We start from the raw sequence: 24,783 nt of genomic DNA on the forward strand, positions 1-24,783 counted from the left end.
TACAGATTGTGAAAAGTAGTGAAGTGAATTTGTTCATAACAAGCAAAAATCAAATACGTTTGAAACTGACCGCTAAATGCTAATCAGAGGTGTCAAAAGTGCACACATTCCTTACTAAAGTTTAGATACCGCGGGGGTCTGACCGTTGTTGTAACGCTAACAAAGTGTAAGCAAACTAGATGATTCCTAGAATTATATAATTATTAACGGCAAATTTAGACATGAAAGACTCTGTCCCAACCTTTACAATCCAGTGGCGTGTCCAGGGGGGTGACCTGGGGGGGCACAGGCCAACCCCGGTGCCACCCCGAAGCTAAATGTATGATTATGTTTTCACAGTGAAGTTCAGATATCCGAGTGTAAGTGAATGCAGCATCGGCTTCTGCACTATGAGCATCATGTTAGCAAAGGTAGGAGAGCCAAGCACAAAAGACGGCGCAGCAGAAAACAATTTTTCAGCGAAAGATTAACAGGTTAACATAGCTGGACTGGCCATCGGGCATACCGGGCATTTGCCCGGTGGGCTGATGACTTATTTATTTATTTTTTTTGTAACAGCATGAACAATGAGTGGTGGTGGATTGGCCAGATGCTGGCCGATGTGTAAAAAAAACTAAGTTGTTTGGTGGTGGCTATGGCGGAGCTTCCACAGAGGCCAGCAGGTGGATGAGGGAAGGGGAGGCAGGAGGAGCAGAGACCCGAGGCAGCCGCCGGTCCGAGTGTCAGGTGAACTGAACTTCAGGTAAGAAGTTATGACCTGCAGTCTATCTGGGTCAGATATGAACTAAGTTTAGGTGCAGTTTATTTTCATGTTGCTGACCTTTTACAGTCAGTTACAATAACTCATACTGCGTGAGCTAGCATGACGGAGTTTCTATACAGCTGGGTGGGTGCTATGATGTTACTGATAGTGAACTTTATTTTATTCATAAGGTTAGTTAGTAGAGTTGCCAACGGCTCCTTAAAAAATGCAATGGTCCCTCATTCAGAGAAAATATTACACGTTTTGTGTTGAGCTGAGAAGAGACGCAGTTTGTCCCGTTAGCTATAATGAAAAAAAGACACAAAACTGGAGTTATTCTGTCTTTACGCTGCACAGCTGCCTCTTCTTCTCTCATTCTCTCCCCTGCCTCTCCTGTTCCTACTTCAATCATGAAACTGATCAATGATCAGCTGATTGGCTTTTCTCTCTTGTTTATTTATCGCCCACTTTGCGCCAGAAAGAGGAAACCAGCAGATGTCGCGCTAAACAACAGCAGCACATTCAAGCTTGATCAGCTGTTGTTAGAATTGATTTAATATTAATTTCTAGTATCAGCTGATGTTTGCTGGAGCCACAGCTGTAAAGCTGCTGGTCATGATGTCGGTTTGGATATGTGGTGAGAGGGAAATATGAAGATGAAACCAGGAGATGTCCTTATTGAATCATCAGAGCTGAACAGGTGATGGAGAAATAGGTTTACCTTTTAGGTGACATGAATGAGTTGAAGGGAAGTTATGAGCTGTTTCTGAGACACAAATAACACCAGGATCCTTTTCTAAGTAGCTGACAGCTGGTAACTGTGCAGGGGCGGGTCTAGCAAAGTTTTGCCAGGGGGGCTGTTAGGGCATTAACAGGGAGAGGGGGGCACAAAGAAATACTTTTCTTTCTTATTCTCATTTAAAATGTCTCGCTTTTATTAAATAATTATCTGAATCATGCGAACAAAGTTTTTATCTGACGTAAAATGTATAGAAATCATACATATACCAACAAGACTGTACATCACTGTCACAACAGGGTTTGTTTTCAGTCAAAGGCTTCATGGCTTTAATACCTGGTGGGTCGGTCTGTAGTCAAAATGCTCGATTTTCTGTCCCAGTCCAGCCCTGCAGGTTAATACTGGAAGTGTCACCATGCCAGCTGACTGTATTTCATCATCAGCCAGTGTTGTTCTTGATCAATATTACCAAAGTTTACCATAAGGCAGCATAGAAAGTATTTACTTGCTTTCAGGTTTTATTCAAATGTTAGTCTTTTCAGTTGTTTCCCCACTTTTTTCCTGTTTCAAAATCAAACACCAGTTTGTAGGAAGATTATCTTTTAATAGGCAGATGAAGTTTTACATTGGCATTGGCTAATTTGCCAATTGTATGTTAAAAATGTTCGTATTTTAATATTCAAAAATGTTTTTGCCCTGTAACACCGTAGTGGTTAAAATCTCATTCTAATAAGAGTTAAAAGCGCATTCGGTTATTAGGTTTACAGGGTTATTGAATTATGGTGAACGGTTGGTAGAATTTTTTTTTAACATTATCTGCCAATTGCATCTGCCACCCTTCTCCAAATCTGTGCCCCTACCTGGCCCCCCCAACAAAAAATTTCTAGACACGCCACAAGGTTTCCACAGTCGATGATCCATGCAGGAATGTCTTTCTCCCTGCTGTGGAGGTCACGTGTTTCCGGCCACTGTGGCGGTCACGTGTTTCCGGTTAGTGTGGAGGTCACGAGTTTCCGGTTAGTGTGGAGGTCACGTGTTTCCGGTTAGTGTGGAGGTCACGTGTTTCCGGTTAGTGTGGAGGTCACGTGTTTCCAATTACTGTGGCGGTCACGTGTTTCCGGCTACTGTGGAGGTCACGTGTTTCCGGCTACTGTGGAGGTCCCAATATGACCCTCCCCAGTGGCTGCAGCCAGACCCTTCTCAAAAAATCACGGTTTTAGTAACACAGTAACGCAGCGTGTTTATGGGAAAGTAACAGTAATCTAATTACTCTTTTTGCAATAGTAATCCCTTACTTTACTCGTTACTTGAAAAAGTAATCGGATAACGCGTTACTGCCCATCTCTGTTCACGAGTGACGGGAGAAGGGAACAGGAGATCGACAGAGGGATTGGTGCTGTGGCTGCAGCGATGCAGACTCTGTATCGGTCTGTTGCGGTGAAGAGAGAGAGTAGAGAGCTGCTCCTTCACATCGAAAGGAGCCAGTTAAGGTGGTTCAGGCATCTGACAAGGATGCCTCCTGGGCGTCTCCTGGGTGAGTCGTTGCGGACATGTCCCACCGAGAGGAGGCCTCGGGGCAGACCTGGGACATGCTGGAGAAATTAAATCTCTCGGCTTGTCTGGGAACGCCGCGGTGTTCCCCTGGACAAGCTGGAGGAGGTGGCTGGGGAGAGGGAGGTCTGAGCTTCTCTGCTGGCCCTGGATAAGAAGAAGATGGATGGATGGATGGCACTTGCAAATCTTGCATCTTAAAATCTCGTTGAAATGGTGCGCGTTTCTGTTTCACCCCTTCAAAAGGTATACACAGGCATTTTGAGGCATGGCAGTGGATGGAGATGATAAACAAAAATGTGTAACGTACTTGACATAGGTCAAGTCAGTTTTTCCATTTAAATGTGTAGATATGAAAGTTTGCAAATTAAGCTCTTCAACAGAACACGATGCTTCCCTGAGAACATTTATTGCACTTTTTAACACATACACAGTATAAACACACCAGTAACAGTGGTAAAAAAGCAGTTTGCTACTGCAATGTTTTCACCTGTGCCAACTTTGATGATGTTCCAAGTATTACACAAAGAGGATAACTGGACAGAAACAGCACTTCAGCATTTAAGAAATAAGTTTAGTCCTGAGAAAAGTGAAACCAAAATTAAGGAAGATGTTTTTGAATCGCTACCTTATCGTGGTGGAGGGGTTTGTGTGTCACAGGGATCCCAGGGGCTATGTTGTCTGGGGGCTTTTGCCCCCTGGTAGGGTCTCCCATGGCAAATTGGCCCTGGGTGAGGGACCAGACAAAGAGCGATTCATAAGACCCTTATGAAAAGGACACCGAGGGAACAGTTTACCCTGCCCGGGATAGGGTTACCGGGGCCCCGCCCTGGAGCCAGGCCCGGGGAGGGTGCCCGAGGGCGAGCGTCTGGCGGCCGGGCCTTAGTCCATGGGGCCCGGCCGGGCACAGCCCGAAGAGGAGACATGGGCCCATCCTCCCGCAGGCCCACCACCCGCAGGAGGCGCCACAGGGGTCGGGTGCATTGTGTGCCGGGTGGCGACCAGGAGCGGAGGCCCTGGCGGACTGACCCCCGGCTGCCAAGACTGGCAATAGGGACATGGAATGTCACCTCTCTGGTGGGGAAGGAGCCTGAGTTAGTGCGTGAGGTTGAGAGGTGGCGGGCTGGGATGGGTATCCTAATATACCCTCGGCTTGCTGCCGGTACATTGGGATTTTTCCCGGTGGACGAGAGGGTTTGTTCCCTGTGGGACTCCGGAGGCAGCCGACAGGTATCGACAGGCCAAGCGAAATGCGGCTCGGGCAGTGGCGGAAGCAAAAACTCGGGTGTGGGAGGAGTCCGGAGAGGCCATGGAAAAAGACTTTCGGACTGCCTCGAAGAGATTCTGGCAAACCGTCAGACGTCTCAGGAGGGGAAAGCGGTGCTCTACCTGCACTGTGTATAGTGCTGGCGGAGCGCTGCTGACGTCGACTGAGAAAATTGTCGGGCGGTGGAAGGAATACTTCGAGGACCTCCTTAATCCCACTGACACGTCTTCCGAGGAGGAAGCAGAGTCTGGGGATGAGGGGAATGACCCGCCAATTTCCGGGGGCGAGGTCACTGAGGCAGTTAAACAACTCCTTGGTGGCAGAGCCCCTGGTGTTGATGAGGTCTGCCCCGAGTTCCTGAAGGCTCTGGACGTTGTAGGGCTGTCCTGGTTGACACGCCTCTGCAATGTTGCGTGGAGATCAGGGCCAGTACCTGTGGACTGGCAGACCGGGGTGGTGGTCCCCATCTTTAAGAAAGGGGACCGGAGGGTGTGTTCCAACTACAGGGGGATCACACTCCTCAGCCTCCCTGGGAAAGTCTATGCCAGGGTGCTGGAAAGGAGAGTTCGTCCGTTAGTCGAACCTCGGATACAGGAGGAACAATGCGGTTTTTGTCCTGGTCGCGGAACATTGGATCAGCTCTTTATCCTCTCCAGGATACTTGAGGGTGCATGGGAGTTTGCCCAACCAGTCTACATGTGTTTTGTGGACTTGGAGAAGGCATTCGACCGTGTCCCTCGGGGTGTCCTGTGGGAGGTGTTGCGGGAATATGGGGTGTCTGGCCCATTGCTACGGGCCATTCGATCCCTATACAACCGTTGCAAGAGCTTGGTTCGCATTGCCGGCAATAAGTCGGACTCGTTCCCGGTGGGTGATGGGCTCCGCCAGGGCTGCCCTTTGTCTCCGGTTCTGTTCATAATTTTTATGGACAGGATTTCTAGGCGCAGCCAAGTGGCGGAGGGCTTTCGCTTTGGTGGCCTCAGAATCTCATCTCTGATTTTTGCAGATGATGTGGTTCTGTTGGCTTCATCGGGTGAGGGCCTCCAGCTCGCACTGGAACGGTTCGCAGCCGAGTGTGAAGCAGCGGGAATGAGGATCAGCACCTCCAAATCTGAGGCCATGGTTCACAGCCGTAAAAGGGTGGAGTGCCCACTCCGGGTCGGGGATGAGTTCCTGCCCCAAGTGGAGGAGTTCAAGTATCTCGGGGTCTTGTTCGCGAGTGATGGGAGAAGGGAGCCGGAGATTGACAGACTGATTGGGGCTGCAGCTGCAGTAATGCGGACGCTGCACCGGTCCGTCGTGGTGAAGAGGGAGCTGAGTGTAAAAGCGAAGCTCTCAATTTACCGGTCGATCTACGTCCCTACCCTCACCTATGGCCACGAGCTGTGGGTAGTGACCAAAAGAACGAGATCGCGGATACAAGCGGCAGAAATGAGCTTCCTCCGAAGGGTGGCTGGCCTCTCCCTTAGAGATAGGGTGAGAAGTTCGGCCATCCGGGAGGGGCTCAGAGTAGAGCAGCTGCTGCTCCACATCGAAAGGAGCCAGCTGAGGTGGTTCGGGCATCTGACAAGGATGCCCCCTGGGCGCCTCCTGGGTGAGGTGTTCCAGGCATGTCCCACCGGGAGGAGGCCCCGGGGCAGACCCAGGACACGCTGGAGAGATTATATCTCTCGGCTGGCCTGGGAACGCCTTGGTATTCCCCCGGATAAGCTGGAGGAGGTGGCTGGAGAGAGGGAGGTCTGGGCCTCTTTGCTTAGGCTGCTGCCCCCGCGACCCGGCCCCGGATAAAGCGGATGAAGATGGATGGATGGATGGATGTTTTTGATGGACCTGAAATCTGGGACCTGATGCTTGACACTGAGCGCAAAAGGAAATTGAAGCCAACTGAATTGGAATAAACACATTATTACAGTTTTGGTGGGAAATAGTTAAAATTCCACTCATCGTCTTGATATATCATTATCCAAATGTGTAAAAACATCAGTGATGTCAGTGTGTATCTCAAACATCTGGCGTGTTGTCTTAAATTGGATTTCATGTCTTGAATCGGTGTAAAAGAACTAGGTAACACAACGGCTCATCTTTTACATGCTTCTAACCTTACAAAAAACATTGTTCACCTTTGAGTGTCAGAGAGGTATTTGTTTAATTCATTCCAGTGAATCCCCCCAGAAAACTATAACATCAATAACAAACATAAAGTTATTCATTCGCTGATTAGCAGCCTTTAGCAGTGAATTTTATGGACAACCCTAAGAAAGACGTGGTGCTGCTCCTGGATATCACACGGAAGTAATGCATAAAAAATAATCTGATGTAAAAGGTAAAGTTTAAAAGGAGGTCTCTGATGAGGAAGCGTGCACAGCGCCAGAGCTAGAAGGTGCTGCTCTGCCGAGCCAGAAAGTAATCCCTGTTCTTTTTCCTTCTAGGTTTGAAGAGGACGTAGAGAAACACAGAGACCACTGTGAGGAATGAGATCACAGCCCCTGCAGCCACAACCACCCATGTAAAGGTGGAGTCTGTAGACAGAGAGGCAAAGGTAGATTAGTGTCTTTACATATCAAGGTTTAGTTGTCCTGTCTTTGGTTTGTTGAGGTGATCTCAACAAACCAAAGACAAAAAATATAACTTAATACTGTGTGTGTCGTCAATTTTGCGAGAGTTCGCAGCCTAATGTGAAGAACAGCTCACCTTCTAGTCGAAGCTGTGCAACAACTTCTCGTCTTCCTCCTTTGTTCTGAGTGACACATTTTAACTCTGACTTCTCGTCTTCTTCTGTTATTGGTTCGACAATTAGCCTCAACTCAATCTGGCAGCCTTTGGACACCCTGGTAACCCTGGAAACATCGAGACAAGCAGCCGTCTGTTTTTAATGCTGTGAACGAGGCGTGTCTCTAATGATTTCACATAAAGAGTAATCATTAGAGTCAGAGCTGTTAGCAACACCTGGTAGTAGATTATTTCAATACTGGTGGATCAAATATCCATAACAACCTCTCAGAAATGTGTTATTTAACTTGTCTGAGAGGCAAGACACCATCACAGTTTTTTACAGACCAGATCCTGTAGGAGCGCAAAAGGTTATGTTGGAAATAGGCACGATCGCAAAGTGGGTTTGGAAGAGCACGATGACCCGTGTTTCCGGCTACAGGGCTTATCTTTAGCATGCACATACACATGTTTGTCTGCTGGCCTTTCATTTGTATTTTCTTTTGCAATTTTTCTCATAATGGTTCCATCCATTTATTCTCTAACCTGCAGTCAAAATCGAAGAAGCTATTATTATTCCAAAGTAGCATCAGTTGAACTCGTAATAAACTTACATTTAAGTTAGATAAGGTTTACGTGTAATTTTAGAACCAGTGCAGACAAAATCAAAAATTACCTTCTTCCCCCCTGCAGAGCACGCTTGTCAAGGTACGATGACTCCACTGTCTGGCTATTTACCAACCACGTGACCTCAGTAGAATCTGCTGTTTGACATTCGGTGAGCACCTGACAGAACAGTTTCAGTCCTGAACCTAAAGAAAGTCAGAGGCAAATCTAGATGAGACATTTAATATATATTTACAGTCTGTTTGGTTGTATGTTTATTTAAGAATGAGGTTGTATTGTTATTATTTATTTTAGGACTAAAGAGTTTTATCACTCACCATGTGGACTTTCAAAAACGGTTCCATTTAGTGGTGAAACAATCACAGGTGGCTGAACTATTGGAGCTAAAACATAAACAAGGCATTTCTTCATGAACAGTCCCTCTGGGGAATTTGAATTAATCAAATAAAAAAAAATAAAACATCTATCTATCTATTAAAAAACTCACTGTTGACAGTGCTGGTGCTGATTAACCCAAGGTCAGAGGTCACAGAGATGTTAGGCACAGTGGATTTGGTTGTGATCTCAGGATCAGGGCCTGGAAGACACATCCAAACAAACGGCTCCTTAAATAATAACAACAGTGGACTATTTGGCACAGTAATAATCATTAATGTGTTTGATGGAGTTATCTGTGCGGCCCATGCTATTTCCCTAGTGGGCCAGTAGAGGGCAGTGCACCACAACGCTCTAGTTGTAAAGAAGTAAATTGATGATCTTTATGTAAAGTACTTGACCGTTGCACATTGTCATAAAATTAAAGTGATTTGCTTATTTAAGTATTAATTTAATGAATTTTTTTAAAGATTTTTTTTCTCATTTGCTCTGCATGTTTACTTAAAAAGAAGCGTAAGTGTGATCTGTCCTCTAGCCTGACAGTTGTATTATACTTAATAATCTAAAACTATAAATGCAGTAATAGCCATGTAATAGATAAAAACTCTTATTTAACCCACATTTCTCAGCACATGCATGACTTTGCAGATCACAAACCTTGCACATGGAGAAGATAGACTCTGCTGACTTTGTACTGCTGGTTGTTAATGCGCACCCTGAGCTTGCAGGTGTAGATGCCTGCATGGGTTCGCTTCACAGCTGGGATCATCAGTTTGCCTCTGTGCTGTTGGAAGGACCCTGCTCTGCCTGCTGGAGAAGCAGTGGTGTTGGAGTCCTGCAAGAAGGCAGCATGTGGTTAAATGACTCATCACTACCAGCCTTAGCCGATTACCTCAAAAGAGTGTAAAAAAATATCCCTGTCAACCGCATCAGGCAGAAAGTTCCTTGCCAAGCGCCGACAGGTTCGTTCACTCACCTTGTACCACTCTATCATGCTGTCCGTCTTGTTGAAGTTACGCAGAGATGGACACTCTAATGTCAGCGTCTCTCCCACTGCGGCTGTCACTTTATGCGTCAGCTTTTTCATGTCTACTAAAGTGGGCTCGTACACGTGCAGCTTGATACTTCCAGTTACGCAGTAGGTCTCATTTCTGGAAACAAAAGTGTTACAAGTGACCAAGTTTTCTCCAGTTTGAAAGTTTCAATCCGGAGAGGAAAGTATAAAAAGAAACATACTTTCTGCTAGTTTCTGATATGTTGCTTTGTAGCCACCCTGTCTGTAAATTGGAGGGGGGGCGGTTTTCCATCTAATTTCTAACAAAACAGCAAGTAGTTTAAAAAAAAATTGTAAAAATTGAAATGTGAAAAATAATACTTTTATTTTAGGTAATCATTGCATGTTTAAGTGTTGGACATAAAAACTAAACAATGTTGTCATTTGTTCCTATCAGATTACTTATCAGCTTTTGCTAGTTTTACCAGCATCGCCTGTGGAAAGAACGGTCTTGTTACTTGGAGAGATCATTTCTCTTGACTCTGGTTAACTACCTGTATGTGCAGGTGTATTTCCCTGAGTCTGAAGCCACAGCTGGGAGGAGCCACAGCTGGTTATCCTGCTGCTGAACACGTCCCTGATAGTTTGTGCCCTCCATCTCATTGTCCTTGGTGATGGAGTACTCAGCGGTTGGGGGGGCAATGTTGCGTTTTTCAAGAACATGGCTGAATATCGGGAAAGAGAGGATTACTGCTTCACCCTCCACTCTGAATGTCGCCACCTCTGGATCGACCAGGTAGCAGCCATCTGCAAGTACATATTAGGGCCATGTAGTGATTAGAAACGACACGTGCAAAATAATCTAGCAGTGCAACTCATAAAGTGTGATTCTCACAAGGCAGTCACACTGTCACATGAGCATTAAGTCAGTATTATCAAAAACCTCTTTCAGTCCCTCCAACACACCACCTACAGTGCTCAACATTAGACCTCCACCCGGTGAAAGGTTGATCTTGCTTAACCATTACAGTAACACTTTTGATGTTTCTGCAATGGTTAAGCAACCAGTATGATCAAGCTCTGAGATCCAAATTCTACTTTTTAATGTTAGAAAATAATTATCAGATTTTTTTTTCTTTACACTTTTACGAAAAAGCACATTATAATTTTTTGATGAAGATGCCGTACCTAATAATTTGCCAAATATATAGCTATAATTTTTAGTTTTAAAGAACTTTTTGACAGCCTTCTTTGTGTTTTCTCGTTCTAATAATTTTGGTAACGGCTGTACCTGTAGGGCTTGAAAGATCGCGCCCCAGCATCTACATGTAAACATATGTAGAGTGGGTGATGATCATGGAGTCGGTTGTAATAAGATATCTGTCTAAAAAGCAAGATCACCCCGCTGTAATACTGTAATGATCACAATGCATTCTCTCTGTGATGAATACTACTGCCTCTTACAGTATGCAGTGTGTGTAGTGTAGCTGCTGCAAGCTCACCTTTCGTTGGCAAAGGAGGTAATGGAGGTCCTCCATAAACACAGCTGATGATGACCACAGCACATGTTAAAGGCAAAAAGACCATGATGGCAGTCTGCAGGGAGACAAACGTCTGAAATAAAACATCCACCAGCAAAACTTGTAGTGATGTTTAAACAAGTCGGTTCAGTTGCTTCCAGCTTTCCAGCTTAAATGTTTTTTCCAGTAAAACATTAAAGAAAAGGCTTAAGAGAAAAAATAACCCACAGAGAGGATAAAAAAGGGCATCGAAGGCCAGAAAAATAACAAAGGAAAAACTTCAAATGTTATCCGGACATGAGGCTTTAAACACTGGGCTGCTGAGGTATAAGTGTCCTCGCCTCATAAAGCTTTAACCAAATCGGCTTTTATGCAAACTCTTTTCAGCTTGTAGAGGTTGTGACATCAGCACATCGTCATCAAAGATGTCGGCAATCCACTTCATCTCGCCCCCACATCCTAGAGTCAAATTTAGGGAGTTTACCAATGGCACCACATGGGATGACTCATATTAAACCTTTTAAAGTCACTCACATCATAGGTCAGTAAAATGAATAACAATAGTAACTGGACTAAAGATGTAGTATTAAAATATGTTTTTGATGTTCGAATGAACAGAATGGCTTGGTGATAAATTGGGGTTTAGCTACTATTTTTTTATTCCAATACTAAAGACCTAAACTAGTAGTGAGGACAGGTGTAACCTATAGCAATTTTTTATTAAGATCAGGGCAACAATTTGGTAATATATTGCATATTCAGTCAACAATAAATATACATTTAGCAGGGGTGGGGAACTCCAGGCCTCAAGGGCCAGTTGTTGCAGCTTTTAGATCTCACCCTGGGCCAACACACCTGAATCAAAGGATTAGTTCATCACCAGGATTCTGGAGAAGTAATTTAAATCAGCTGTGTTGGATCAAGGATATATCTAAAACCTGCAGGACACCGGCCCTCGAGGCCTGGAGTTCGACACCTGTGATTTAAAGACGCATAAAAGTGCTGCATAATAACATTAGTGTAAAGTCTACTTGTATTTAATTTTTTCTAAATATAGTCCGTTTACTGTATCCTATTTGCACACATATAGTAGTATATAGCATACTTTGAAAGTTTTCCGTATCGTATTTAAATGCATTTTGTTAGGTAAGATTTCCATAGTTTTGTTTCCGTGGAAACAAGTGGATTTTCGCTTCTGTTTTCTCCTCCGATTACAAGGATCAGCTGAGAGAAGTGAACATTTTCTCGCTCACTCTTACACACAGACAGACAGACACGAGTGCCACACACATGCGCGTGTGATAAATCATTTCCACACTGAAATCCTCCATGTGTCATTAAAAGCAAGGCCCATAAAGTGTGGGAGTGCCAGTGTTGTAAATGAATATGCATACACAAGTCACAATGCACTGACACATTTTCCAGGATTAAGAGTTTCGATTAAAGCCGAGAACAATTTTATAACTCATTTATTATGACCGTTTTTTTTACTGCTACTGCCAAACCTTACAATGCTATCTGTAGTTTCCTTCAGTTTAAGTATAATATTATAAATACTGCATGTGCTCTTATGATAAGCTCAATATTTCATAATTAAATGAACCTTTTGTATTCACACAGTCTACGACGAAACTAGAGAATTTGACCTCCACTTCAAAAATATATCTCAAATTATTAACGCAATGATGGCGACTTAATTCGACATTAAGTTGCGGATGCCTTTGCATTTATCGTGAAAATCACTTATTTAAGAAAAAAAAGTATACACATCCTCGTTTGATTCAGTAGAACTGTCGGTCTGAGAAACATTTACATTTTCTTCCTACAGTGCACCCATACAAATATTTTATTATAGTAGTTTTGGATAAACTCTAAAGTCTCGATCTGTTGCAAACTAAGTAGATTTAAACATTTGTGCAGCAAATGAAATATTTAAAGTAAACATGCTGTGACAGTAAAACCCTGCAATGTAAATGGTTGCAAATATGACAAAACAGAATAAAATATGGAATTTTCAGTACTTATTAGTACATAACAAGCGCATTATTGTTAGGCAGTTTTGTTATATAAGCAACCATATGTGTGTACATATAAATACGGCACACGCGTGTACCTAACCTTACTTTCCTATGATTACATACACAGCAATGCAGTATACTCACGGTGTAAAGGTGAGCGTGGCGGTGGTCCTGGCAGTGTGACACTGGTGACAGGTAGATGTGGTGACAGCGTGGACTGAAGCAGCAAATGATCAGTTTCCTATTAGCTCAGGGGAAACCTGCAGTCTCTTTTCAATGTTCCCACCCCTCTGAGGTGGAAATTTCTCAGGTTTCCCAATGTAATGCAGTGTGATGTACAGCTCACCACTCAAGTCTGGTGACTCCAAACACACAGTATATACCGTACACAAACCCACTCAGATGCACTGTGGGAAAAGACCTATAATGATTTCCAAACAGTTTCCCGAGTCTAAAGGCAGCATTCTTGTCTTACATCTGTTTACAGCTGTCGCTCACTGGAATGAGCTGCTGCTTGTGTCTGCATGGACATCTCTGTTTGTTTTAACACATGAACACACATCATCACGAGCGTCACAATGTACTCACAGCCAGCAATGCTGTGTGGAGCCATGCAGGCAGTTCCCCCTGTTGAGATATTGAGCTGCCTTTAGCCACCCCGTCATAAAGGGGTTTGTACTTTCACTGTGGTTCTGAAATTACTTTTTAAAAACTGTGTTCATTGAAAAGCTGTCATTTAAAAGACCCTCAAAACCTTTCTGCTTTCTTACCACTCTTTCTCACAAGGTCTAAGCAATTTGGACACAATAAGGCAATTTGTTTATTCACAGTTGTGATTAAACTGGTGGAGTAGGACAGCTCACCAGCTGTGGCGACACCTTCTACAGTATGTGAGCGTGCACACCTTCACATAAGCAGGGAGCGTTTGACATTTCACTAAGCAGAAACAAGAAAAGCAGCAGTTTTGCTGATGTCGACATGATAAACGATTTAATGTTAGCGTAGCTGAAACTGTTACTCATTTGGGATCTAAACCTTTAGTCATAAAATTACTGGAATTCTGGATTTCAATGTTCTTATTATAAGAAATGTAAACTTTTCTTCGAGGGATCCAAAGACATTTCCAACTACTTAATTCATCATTTATATATCATTACTCCTCCTCAGTATGCCATTTATAAATACAGATATTATTATGATTATGATTATTACTAGCAGTGATGGTGTAGCACTCATGGCTGTACAAAGTGTAACAGTAACAGATGGATGAATATATCTGTACTTATAAATGGCATACTGAGGAGGTGTAATGATATATAAATGCTGAATGAAGTACTTGCTAATACATTATTAAAGTATTACCTTTTGTTTATATTATGTATTTTGAGAGAATAATCTAGCTCAGAGGTGGATGCCTCAGACAATCAGCCTGGCAGTGTTATTGGATTTAGCACTGAAATAGTTTTAAAGGCTTTTTCTAATAACTGATTTGCAATTTAACACAATAAGCTTACATTAGGTCACACTATATACTACTGAAAAACAGAAACCTACTTAGATTTCTGTATTAAAAATTATACATTTATTTTACATTTAAAAAGTGTAATTTGTTTAAGAAAAAAGAAAAGAAAGGATCCAAACTCGTCCATTTTGAGGTTTTTTTGTTTCCCTCGGCCAAATTTGTTTACTCAAACATTTAGAAAATGATATGCATAAGTTCTGCACATGTCCACAAAGCTTGCCCTCCGTATAACTAGAACAAAAGACAATTGCAGTATAGTTTTATTTTATTTCATCCAGTCTTATAAGCAGAAATATCATTGCAGTCGATTTTCCAAAATCCACAAATATAAACTGTGTTCGTTAGAAGAGAAAATTGGCATCCAGCTTTGCAGTTATTAATCAAACACAGGTCCGTAGTATTGCAGTGACTCATTGCTCTGACATCTCCTTGCGTAGCAAATACAGCGTCCATCTCTTGCCCAATATTCCTGCATTGCTCACTTTGATCCTGACTGGACATTTTCCAGTGTAGAAGTATGCGTATGTGTGACATGAAAACACTGAAGTGATGGAAGTGATGGGAAATAATCCCATATCAGGCTAGTGTCCACAACACAGGAAAAGGTTCCTGTTTAGATTCAGTGTATTTGATTACAAGTGAGACCAGCACATGTAAATAACAGTACTTGACTACATTCTAGAAAATGGCAACTTTGTGTCACAGTCCTTTTGAACTTTAGCCCAGTGTATCCATATAATGTGTAATCCTGTAATCCTCCACCTGCAAACTCATGAGTCCCATTATCCTCCACCATCTCCTTTATCAAAACCTGCTTTAGCAGCTGTGTCACGTGTGACATTTTGTGTAAAACTACGATAGTTTCCCATTAAGGTAATATTTATGCATTCAGGAAATGGAATGAATAAACATGCAAACGTATGAGCGTTGACATGTAGGCCAGAGATACACATTTTTTTGGTTGCTGTAGCCTTTTCCAAATAGTTTATCCAACAAAAATAACAGTAAATATTACACACCTGGTATCAGAAGACAGGAACAGGGCGGATAATGCACAGCTATGCACAGGCCTTTATCACACACACACACACTCACACACAAACGCATATATCCAAATTAGCCAGTATCTTTAACGCATGCAGGTTAAAAGGAGACCAAGACAGAACATGCCGTTCCTTTGATGACCGGACTTTGAGGAAGCAGAAGATGTTGCGTGTTTTGGGAATTTTCGAGTTCGCCTCAGCATCTGTAGATAGCAGTACTGGATAGATGACTAAACAGTTTGACACGTTGGCTTTCCTGTCCGGTGCTAAGAAATCCACCTTTTAGGGAGTCGACATCCAGCAACAGGCCAATTTCTGTTTAAGAACCTGTTGATCAGCTGAATATTAATTGACAATGTCGTGCTTAACTGAAAAGAGCACTTCCTTATGGGGGCACAGAACAAATGCAGAACCAAGAAGTGAGCTTAAAAACACGTTTAATTGTTTTCATATTTTTTCACCTTTATTTATTTACAGGGCTACCATCTGTGAACCAAGTATGTAAACTGACATTTGTACATTAAAAAAACATCTAAGAAGGTGAGATTCGACTCCCCGTGTGCTGTAAAATCTGCTGCTCACAGGAAACGACACACACAATAAATGCCATTGTTTCATTACCCAGTGTGACAAACTAGACAAACTACAGGTTGTATGGAGTTGGCCAGAGCAGTTAAACTAAATTAAAGCTGACCCCAAACCCGGAGTAGTGTGAAGTTGAGAAGATTTGAGCTTTGTGCTGAAAGCAGCCATCAGACAAGGAGTACACTGTGCTCATGAGCTAAGTCAGGGGTGTAGAACTCCAAGCCTCGAGGGCCAGTGTCCTGCAGGTTTTAGATGTGTCCTTGATCCAACACAACTGATTCAAATGGCTAAATTACCACCTCAGCAAGTCTTGAAGTTCTCCAGAGGCCTGGTAATGAACTAATCATTTGATTCAGATGTGCTGACCCAGGGTGAGATCTAAAACCTGCAGGACACCAGCCCTCGAGGCCTGGAGTTCGACACCCCTGGGCTAAGTGTTGCAGGAAAATATCACCCACACCAATGCACCTACCATCCAGCAGACTCAGCCGACCAGCATTCTTCCAATTTTCAACTTTTAGTGAACCTGTGAGAAATGAAGTCTTAGTTTCCAGTTCTTAGATGAGTGCATTATTATTATTGCCTTCCTATCGGCTCAAAACAGTCTGGCCATTCACTTTTGACTTTTAGCATCATTGCGGTGACTGGGTATGGGAGTTCAACACTGCATTATCAGAGTGTGAATGTGTCTTACTGTGATGCAGAAAGCACTCGGACACAAAAACAAGTATATGGGTGAATGTTGTATACGTGGGAAAGCCTCTGAGATCTTCCTTATTGAACTTGCGCATAAGCTTCATTAATAACATTGCCATTCAAATGTTCAGCTTCAGCAGGAAGTCATGATATGTAATACATCTTGATATATGCCTAAATGCACTGAGTGGTGCACGTGATTGCACAGAAAACAACACTTTCACACAGCCCCAATCGGCCCCTACCCGAGTCTGGTTCTGCAGGAGGTTCCTTCCTTCCTATTGTCGCCAAGTGCTTGCTTGTAGGGGGTTGTCTGATTGTTGTGTTTTCTCTGTATTACTGTAGTTCCTTTACCTTACAATATAAAGCACCTTGATAGGACTGTCATAACTTGGCGCGATATAAATAAAATTGAATTGAATATAAATAATTTAAAAAGCTGTTATCTTTCAGAGAGTAAGCTGTTCGTGTGAATGAATATCCTCTTGCACAAGATATTCTGAGAAAATTACCTTTTCTTATTACTTCCCTTTTTAGCTGAGCTCAACAAGAATTCAGAATTTACAACATGCCAGTAAGATAACTGGACTTTACCGTGTCGTGAATAAAGGAACAATCAATATAATCCAAGCTTTTTTTAGTGCATTGCATCGTGTAGCTGAGCGGAAATGGTAATTTTGTCTGAAAACAATATGCACAATTTCCACAAACAAAGCATTTGTCGAAATCGCCCCATACATGCAACTGATGTGTTCCACTGTGGTCTGTTGGCCAACACCTGTTACAACATGTCTGTTTTCAATGTGCGTGCGTGTACTTGGGGAGCAAACATCACCATCAAGAGAGGCCAAAGAAGGAAGGGCACAACATTGTTGTTTTAAAATTACTTTTAAAGTTTATTCAAAGAAAACAAAACAAAAAACTTTCAGGAAAATACATGACTTCCTGTCATACACAGAGAGGACATAAGTTAGAGTAGCACGGCAGAAACAGCAGAGGAAAAAACACGTTGCCTCACGTCCAAGCCTGCAAGGAACGTTACTGTAATGTTTCCATGTTGAAGCAGCGTTGTGTGAATACCTGAAATGAACAACACGTGTGTTCTTTGTTGTGGAAAAAGTTAGCAGGGGTGGGAGAAATGACAAAGAAAAATAAATAAAAACTAACGAAAGATTTAAAATATCCAATAAAAAGTGGGCTCAAAAAGCAGAAAGTATGAGTTAAAGAACTAAGATGCATTATGCTCTCAAACATAAATACCATGATGCACATTAGTGTAACAAAACATTGCCTCTGTAAACAGTTTCTCCACCTAAGGTGAGTGTAATAATATTAAACCACCGCAGTCGCATAGTTACGTTTACATAGACTTACAGAAACAACAGAAACTATTGTTAAGCTTCTCAACTAGCTCTAAAACTTAAGAATACACAATGCTTCGAGTGATTTTTTAAGTTTTTTTGTTGTTTTTATTTTTTGAAAGAAAGGATTTCCAAGTAGTGGTTCTTATAACAACAGGTTTACACGTTTTAAATGCTGCCCTCTTGGCACTTTTTCCAACACAAGCCTGCAAACGACTGATTCGTCTCAATCGGCCGAAGAGCGCGTTTCTTTCTTTAGATCAATAAGAATATTGATAATAGCCACAAATTATTTTCATGAATTCAATACAGCCACTCATCAAGGCCTTGATGCAAGAAGAGACACACACCGAGCACTACTGCACACGCAGACCTCACTGGGGCCCGAACGGCTTCTCCATACAGAGACATAAACTAAGTGACCAACAGTAACCTTATCGTCAAGGAGGGAAAACACCCAAGATAAGCTTGTTTGTGTCCTGACAAAAGGTGTGTTTGGATATGACGTCATAGATCGGACTCTACCCTTGCTCTTCCTGTGAGCAAATGATGAGAAACATTGCAAAAAAGAAAGGAAAAAATCCAGCTGGGCAAAGATCGTCCATGCCGAAGGTTGTTGCTCAGTCTTTCGCATACAGGGAACTTCAATAACAGCTGGAGTGGGACATGAGGGGGTTAGGGAGGGGCACAAAATAGACAAACTATTCCTTCCTATAAAAAAAAAAAGAAAAATGGGGATTCTCTCGTCAGTTCCTTCACAAACAGCCGAGTGAGGGAAAAATCTCTGCTCAGTGTTGCCTGTTTGGAGACACTTCATCACAGTAACACTGAAATCCAGAGTCTGAGTGCTGAATCAATAAAGGCGCGCGTGTTCTCGTTTGAACGGGAAAGCCGCGAGAAACGCTCCTCGGCTCTGACACACAGATTGCCGAAGGCTGCGAAACAAATACGGAATCGAAAAATGTACATCTGACGCAGAGGCTCTGCTGCCGCCGCCGCAGCTTCGACTCCAAAACCGAACACCTAGGATTGATCACTCGTGACAAGATACAAAGCAAAAACGTCATCTCATGCCTTGGACCACCACACAGTAATAAGTCTTTCTACATTCTTGACACTTAGTGCATTGAATACATACAAATGTTCTAAATGAAGCATGAAATGAGTCGAAATCATGAAATGGAAGATGGAACTCCACCTCCTGTGCCAAAACAAACCCGCCGACCACGTGTTTACCTCTCTGCCACTTAAACCCAAAGCGATGCCGAACTGTTGACGGCACACGCGCACACATACACGTACTAAACTTTCTCATCTACATTATCTCACGATTTTTTCCCCTCTCTCCACGTTATATCTGTTTATTCACAGCAGTTCAAGTTTCTCGAGTTAAGATCAGGTCGTCATGCTTCCCCGCCGCCGGTCCGACACGACAAAAGTTCCCAAAGCTTTATTTGTACATAGACACTTTATTTAATATTTTGGATCACACCCGCATTGCATTCTTTTCATACGGACACACCTTACACTTCTGTGGTTTTAGAGCAAGCAAGTTGTGTAGGTGGATGTGTGTGAATGATTAAAAAAACAAGGTAAAAGACATGTTTAACTCCACATAGTTACACTTATCTTCAAGGAATAATAATGATTCAAAAAATACTATTCTGAAATCCATCACCTACACCAACTCTCTCCGCCCTCCCCTTCTTTTTAAAGCGCCTGTCCGATACAACACTATACTTAAACCACACACACGCACGCACACACCCTCATGTTTGAGTCCTGTCAACCTGACCTTTGTGGTAAAAACCTTCAATATTAGGTCCCTTTCTCATGCTTGTCACTGAGCCTCCAGCTCATTGGACAAACCAGCATGTTAGCAGTAGGTGGACCAAACAGAAGTACACACACACACACACACACACACACACACTACTGTAGCATTAATACAACACACTCTAGAGCCCCACCAGCCCCACGCTCACAAGAAGGGGCGGATGGTGGGAACATGGGGCAAAGGGGGGGACTCCCTTACAAGAGGCAGACCTGCAGAAGGTAGTAGCAGTGGTAGTAAGAACAATAGCGGTAGCAATAGTAGTAGAAGACCTCAAGCTTACTAACCAACCCGGGAAAGGATGCAGAGGTACAAAAATCTATCCCATCGCAATGCATCCGATGAGCACCAAGAAAACTGAGAGGGAAACAAAACGTTGCTTGCCCCTCCCTTTTCTTGAATTCACATTTACAGTATTACTACTTCCTTTCATTTATTAACCTTTGATTTCATTATATAAGCCGTCGCTTCGGATTTTACGGAAGGGACCGACGACTTGACCGTCTGTCTCTGCGTCGCAGGCAGACCCAGCAAGGCTGCAGCTACAGGGCGTTGCTGTCGACTGCTCCAGACGGCTGGTAGGTTGCTGTGTTTGTTCTCGTTTGGTTGTCCGAGGGCTGACAAGACATCAATGGTGGTTTTCTGAGATCCAGTGTTAGAGAGAGGGGGAGGACAATGAGGAAGATGAGGAGAAGGAGGAGAAAGAGGGCAGGCCGTGGACCTCTACCAGCTCAGCAGGTTGCTTCGGCCCAGAGTCATGAAGTACACCTGGCTGGAGCCTCCAGAACGTACAGAGGCGAAAAACACCTGAGGAGACAAAGTGAGATTTTACTGCTCAGCACAATCTGAGCACAAATGTTGTAACTGAAAGTGCCGGTGATTAAATACAGTGTTAAAAACCCCTAACCTTTAAATATATATATATATATATATATATATATATATATATATATGTATACACTTGTATATATGACTATTCAAATAAAATTATCTGGGGAGGTCTTAAATGATTTCACAAGTCACTAACACTCAGAAACAAAACTCGGGTGGTTAAAAGTTTCTTCATTCATTTGTCATATGTTACCGTACTCTAAAAGTTCCCATTATTTACCGCACATGCTGTCAAAAATACAGACCCACAAAAAGAGAAAAACAGTCCAAAAAAAGAGAGAAGAGAAACTAGAGCGGCCTTAAGTTACTTCCACAGCTGAGTCAACAGAAATTGTGCAAACAAATTTGATGCCAGGATTTAGCTTCACAGCTAACCTGGCACATCTGATGTAGGTAGTCACTGTGTGTTTGCATGTAACTGAAGACATAAGGGGAGCCTTTTTCATGTTTCATCACTTAAAATCTGTAAACAAAATCAGTTTGATTTTAAAAGATGCTTCTCAGATGGCCTGCAGTCAAGTTGGAGGAGCTGGTCTTATTTGCTTGGAGGAGGGTTTTCTTGTGTTTTATTTTTATCGAGCAAACACAAAGTTGACTAATCCCAAAGATGTGCACGAGTCGGTTAGGTCACTGGCAGCGGTGCTGACATGCCAATCTCACCTTGTCATTTCTTTCACAGAGGAACTTGAGTCGCTGAGCTCTCTTGTGCATGAAGACGCCGTCCAGGTGACCGGTCTCCACAGAGCGGATCTCGATGGCCTTCTCGCCCCAACCCATGATTTGGTTAGACCGAATGTAGGCTGTGAAGAGATGTTTTAGTTAGTCTACGGATATCTAACTATTTAAAAACAAGACGAAGAAAATGTTAAATCCCTAGACCAGAGGTGTCAAACATAAATGTGCTAAAAGAATCGACTTGTTGATGATTTTTAATCATTAAAAGAAAAAAAGCACCACTTTAAAAAAAAAAAATCAGGTGTAAAGGTGTAGGTGCAGGGACACTTTAGCTCTTGGACGGTTGTGAGGCAAAAAGGCTGGGCAACACTGACCTAGACAGACAAGAAAACATTATAGGGCAGGTGTTTGTGTAGCTTTTCACCCAGTTACTCACCCACTGAGGTGGGCATCTCCCCCCACTGCAGCACCACGTCCTTGGTGATGCGTCCGTAGGTGTTGACATAAACACCCTCGTCCTCGTAGCACACGAGCAGTTCAATGCCATCAGTGTTAGGCAGAATGATGATCGCGTGAGACTGGATGCTCGTCTGGATCTGGAGGAAAAACAACAGACATTATAAGAGTGACTCCTCTTTTAACACATACAACAAACGAGCATGTGCGTTATTTTACAGCTGTGTTCTTACGTGTGTGGGCAGGTAGATGTCGTAAACGGCCCCAGAGTCGACATCCACGGCGTGAAAGCCTGAGTACGAGCCATAGATTACCTTTAACCTCTGACCTTCCTCCACAGTCAGGTCAACCAGCAGCGGCTTATGCACCAGATCACCGAAAGACTGAGGCGCACACAGATCAGAAATCTTAGTCTTTCAGCTTAATATCAGTAGATAGTTGCCAAAACACAGAGATGATAGATTGCTATCATTTGGAAAAGAAAAAACACAAAGAGCACAATAACAAGCAATAGCACCAACAACTAGCTGGCCGGTTTATTTACCTTGAAGGCCATGAATTTGTGGTAGGGCTTGGGTGCCCAAGCGTAGACCTCCACAGAGTTCTTCAGAGCCAGAACCAAGAATTTGATCCTTTCATATTTCACTGGGGAAATAAAAATCTGAATAAATCACTTAAAAATAGCATGATTACCACAGGGCAGGAGAGTAGTGTGGGCTCATCTCTGCTTACTAACTTAATATTGCAACAAATGAAGGGAGAAAGTTATTATTTTAACTGATGTTTATTTGGGTTTAATCTGAAATATTCACAGCAGTTTGTATTGCACCACAGAAACAACAATTCCTGGCATCTTAAAAAGAAAACGGTTAGCCCAGAATGCCTGCACAATTAAATTAACAGAAAGTGCTGCTTTCAGCTTACATCTATGTAGAATAAGATAAATGCCCTCTAAACCCAACCCCGGTACAAGCTTACTTTTTGCAAACCATCTGAGGAACACAGTTAAATGTGCACTCTCAGCTCTTTTCCCCTACGTCCACATAAACCCACTGTTTTGGCAACAGTGTTACAAATGTTACTTTTCCAATATTGATTTTCTCATCATTGCTGCAAAGCCCTGTACTTTCCACAAGTGCTGATTCAAGAAAATAATGAACATGCATGAATAAAGCTGTTGGACGGGAAACGGATTCCTCAGCCAACAGCTCTGATCACTACATAGGAGTTTCCAACAGGAAGTGCCAGTCTTCGCAAAGCAATAAAATCATGAATGACATTCTGAGTTTTAGACAGGAAGGTCTACTTGCATGTCTTCTCAGATGCTTTTACCACATTATTACTTAATCAAGGGTTTTCATTCTACGATTTATCAATGGCATGTAGGTTCCCGAAGCACATATCCGATTTGAATTCCTACATATGAAAAGCACAAAGCGGAAACTAAAGGCTGATATTCATAGACACTGATAGATAGACATATTTGGCAACCTTGTTCCCAATTTGTTGCAGTGTGTTTGTTGTTGTTTTGCATTGTTAAGCACTTTGTGCAGCATGGACTGTTTGGAAATGTGCTATATCAGTGTCCAACTCCAGTTCTTGAGAGCTACTGTCCTGCAGCTTGAATGGCTTCTTATTAGGCCTTTGCCTTGATGGCATGCTGAACCATTTAATTCAGCTGTCTTGGAGTAGGGATGCATCTAAAAGCTGCAGGACAGTAGCTCTCGAGGACTGGAGTTGGACACCCCTGTGCTATATAAATAAACATGACCTTGACCTTTTGATCCCTGTCAATTTAAAGTTTTTGTTTTGTTGTGTTTCTTTGTATTTGTAGTTTCAATTCAATTCCATTTTATTTATATAGCACCAAATCACAATAACAGTTGCCTCAAGCACTTTATATTGTAAGGCAAAGATCCTACGATAATACAAAGAAAACCCCAACAATCAGACGACCGCAAAACTAGATGAACAAGAACTTTGGCGACAGTGGGAAGGAAAACTCCCTTTTAACAGGAAGAAACCTTCAGCAGAGCCAGGTTCAGCGAGAGCCGGCCATTTCCTGTGAGTGGTTGGGGGTGAGGGGAGGTAGACAGGTCAGAGATTTCTCCTGTGACATTTAATTTTAGTCTTCATGACTCAGAAAAATTTGGGAATCACTTTATTTATTTTATTAATTATTAAAGCACTGAATAATTAAAAAGTATTATGTACATGGATCTGTTCTGTTCAGAAAGCTGCATAGCTACAGCCAACTTCCCAGAAGAGAGTAACCTCTCCTAGTAGTTCACAGAGTTTTACATGAGAATGAGCATCTGTCTGTGTTAAAACTGGTGGGGAGAAGCTGCTTGTTTTGCAGGCAGTGAGCTAAGAGGTGGCTGTGACCAATATCAGGGACCAGTTATCATGTCTACAGCTGCCAGCAGGTTTCTAAGTAATTATTCAATCAGTAAAAACTATAGATTCTACTAATCCCTTTTGTCCTTGTCAGATTGTCTCTTTGTTCACTGCACGTTGGCCTCTTGGTTTTCTTTTTGTGACTTTGTGTATTTTGCAATCTAGTGAGTGGGTCAGTTAATAGTTTCATTTAGGAGTGGTGTGCAAGTAACCCCCCATTAGGTGTGAAGTCAGTAAAAAAACAACACCAGTCCCTGCTGTGATCTCCACACACACTGTCCCCATGCACTTGCACTTTTGCACTGTGGAAGGCCCTTATCTCAAACTTACCACCTTGGTAGTCTGTTATGAGTATTTATGCTCATAAATACAGTGAAATCTTCCCAAACTCTTAAATGCAACATGTCCTTTTGTGATAAACGTACCAACTTTGTAGTGGACGCATCCCTCCAAGTCTCCTACGGTTGTCCAGCCTTGTTTCTTCTCAACCTCTGGGTCATTATGCAGAATCTTATTCCTCAGCCAGGACAGGTAGTATACACGGAGCTTGTTCTTCTTACCTGTAATTGATTGAGAAACACTGAAGTAAAGAAGAGCAAAAACAAAATGTAAGAATTGCTATGCGGTTGATCTTATCAGAGGCTCTGAGAAATGTCTGAAGCTGCTTGAAACTCATGAGGTTGTGTGTGTGTGTGTGTGTGTGTGTGTGTGTGTGTGTGTGTGTGTGTGTGTGTGTGTGTGTATATAGAGGAATTTTGCACCATCCTACAAAATAATTTCA

The 24,783-nt window shown here is 42.7% G+C and overlaps 2 protein-coding genes and 1 long non-coding RNA gene across 10 annotated transcripts in view; 1 reads left to right on the forward strand and 2 right to left on the reverse strand.

Moving 5' to 3' along the window:
• Positions 1 to 524: 524 nt before the first annotated feature.
• LOC309690836 lies at positions 525 to 7,786 on the forward strand. Its single transcript, XR_014271821.1, has 3 exons — positions 525 to 742; positions 6,729 to 6,838; positions 7,702 to 7,786. It is a non-coding gene; the product is annotated as an uncharacterized lncRNA (long non-coding RNA).
• Positions 6,658 to 12,754, reverse strand: LOC309690835 (interleukin-1 receptor type 2-like). Its single transcript, XM_082508217.1, has 10 exons — positions 12,687 to 12,754; positions 10,507 to 10,600; positions 9,559 to 9,811; positions 8,987 to 9,161; positions 8,668 to 8,845; positions 8,123 to 8,212; positions 7,953 to 8,018; positions 7,685 to 7,820; positions 6,991 to 7,136; positions 6,658 to 6,818 (listed from the first exon to the last, which is right to left on the reverse strand). The coding sequence occupies exons 2-10, from the start codon at positions 10,589 to 10,591 to the stop codon at positions 6,673 to 6,675; spliced, it is 1,275 nt and encodes a 424-aa protein (XP_082364343.1). The 5' UTR covers positions 10,592 to 10,600; positions 12,687 to 12,754; the 3' UTR covers positions 6,658 to 6,672.
• A 4,503-nt stretch (positions 12,755 to 17,257) lies between these two features.
• LOC309690320 (mitogen-activated protein kinase kinase kinase kinase 4-like) overlaps positions 17,258 to 24,783 on the reverse strand; it is a 106,715-nt gene continuing 99,189 nt past the window's right edge. For all 8 annotated transcript variants that reach the window (XM_082507329.1, XM_082507332.1, XM_082507330.1 and 5 more), the window contains 6 exons: positions 24,428 to 24,562; positions 22,150 to 22,250; positions 21,839 to 21,988; positions 21,586 to 21,745; positions 21,135 to 21,274; positions 17,258 to 20,390 (listed from right to left, as the gene is read on the reverse strand). In XM_082507329.1, coding sequence (XP_082363455.1) covers positions 20,307 to 20,390; positions 21,135 to 21,274; positions 21,586 to 21,745; positions 21,839 to 21,988; positions 22,150 to 22,250; positions 24,428 to 24,562 — 770 coding nt within the window. In that variant the 3' untranslated portion in view covers positions 17,258 to 20,306. The remainder of the gene's footprint in view (positions 20,391 to 21,134; positions 21,275 to 21,585; positions 21,746 to 21,838; positions 21,989 to 22,149; positions 22,251 to 24,427; positions 24,563 to 24,783) is intronic.

Source organism: Aulonocara stuartgranti (assembly GCF_965226115.1).
Source record: "Aulonocara stuartgranti genome assembly, chromosome: 16".
In the NCBI taxonomy this organism is placed as follows: Eukaryota; Metazoa; Chordata; class Actinopteri; order Cichliformes; family Cichlidae; genus Aulonocara; species Aulonocara stuartgranti.

Coding starts and splice junctions, on each gene's coding strand:
- LOC309690835 (XM_082508217.1), bottom strand. CDS start 10,591: ATGGTCTTTTTGCCTTTAACATGTGCTGTGGTCATCATCAGCTGTGTT. Junction 9,812..10,506: donor ACCTCCTTTGCCAACGAAAG/GTGAGCTTGCAG, acceptor ATGTACTTGCAG/ATGGCTGCTACCTGGTCGAT. Junction 7,821..7,952: donor CGTTTTTGAAAGTCCACATG/GTGAGTGATAAA, acceptor GACTTTCTTTAG/GTTCAGGACTGAAACTGTTC.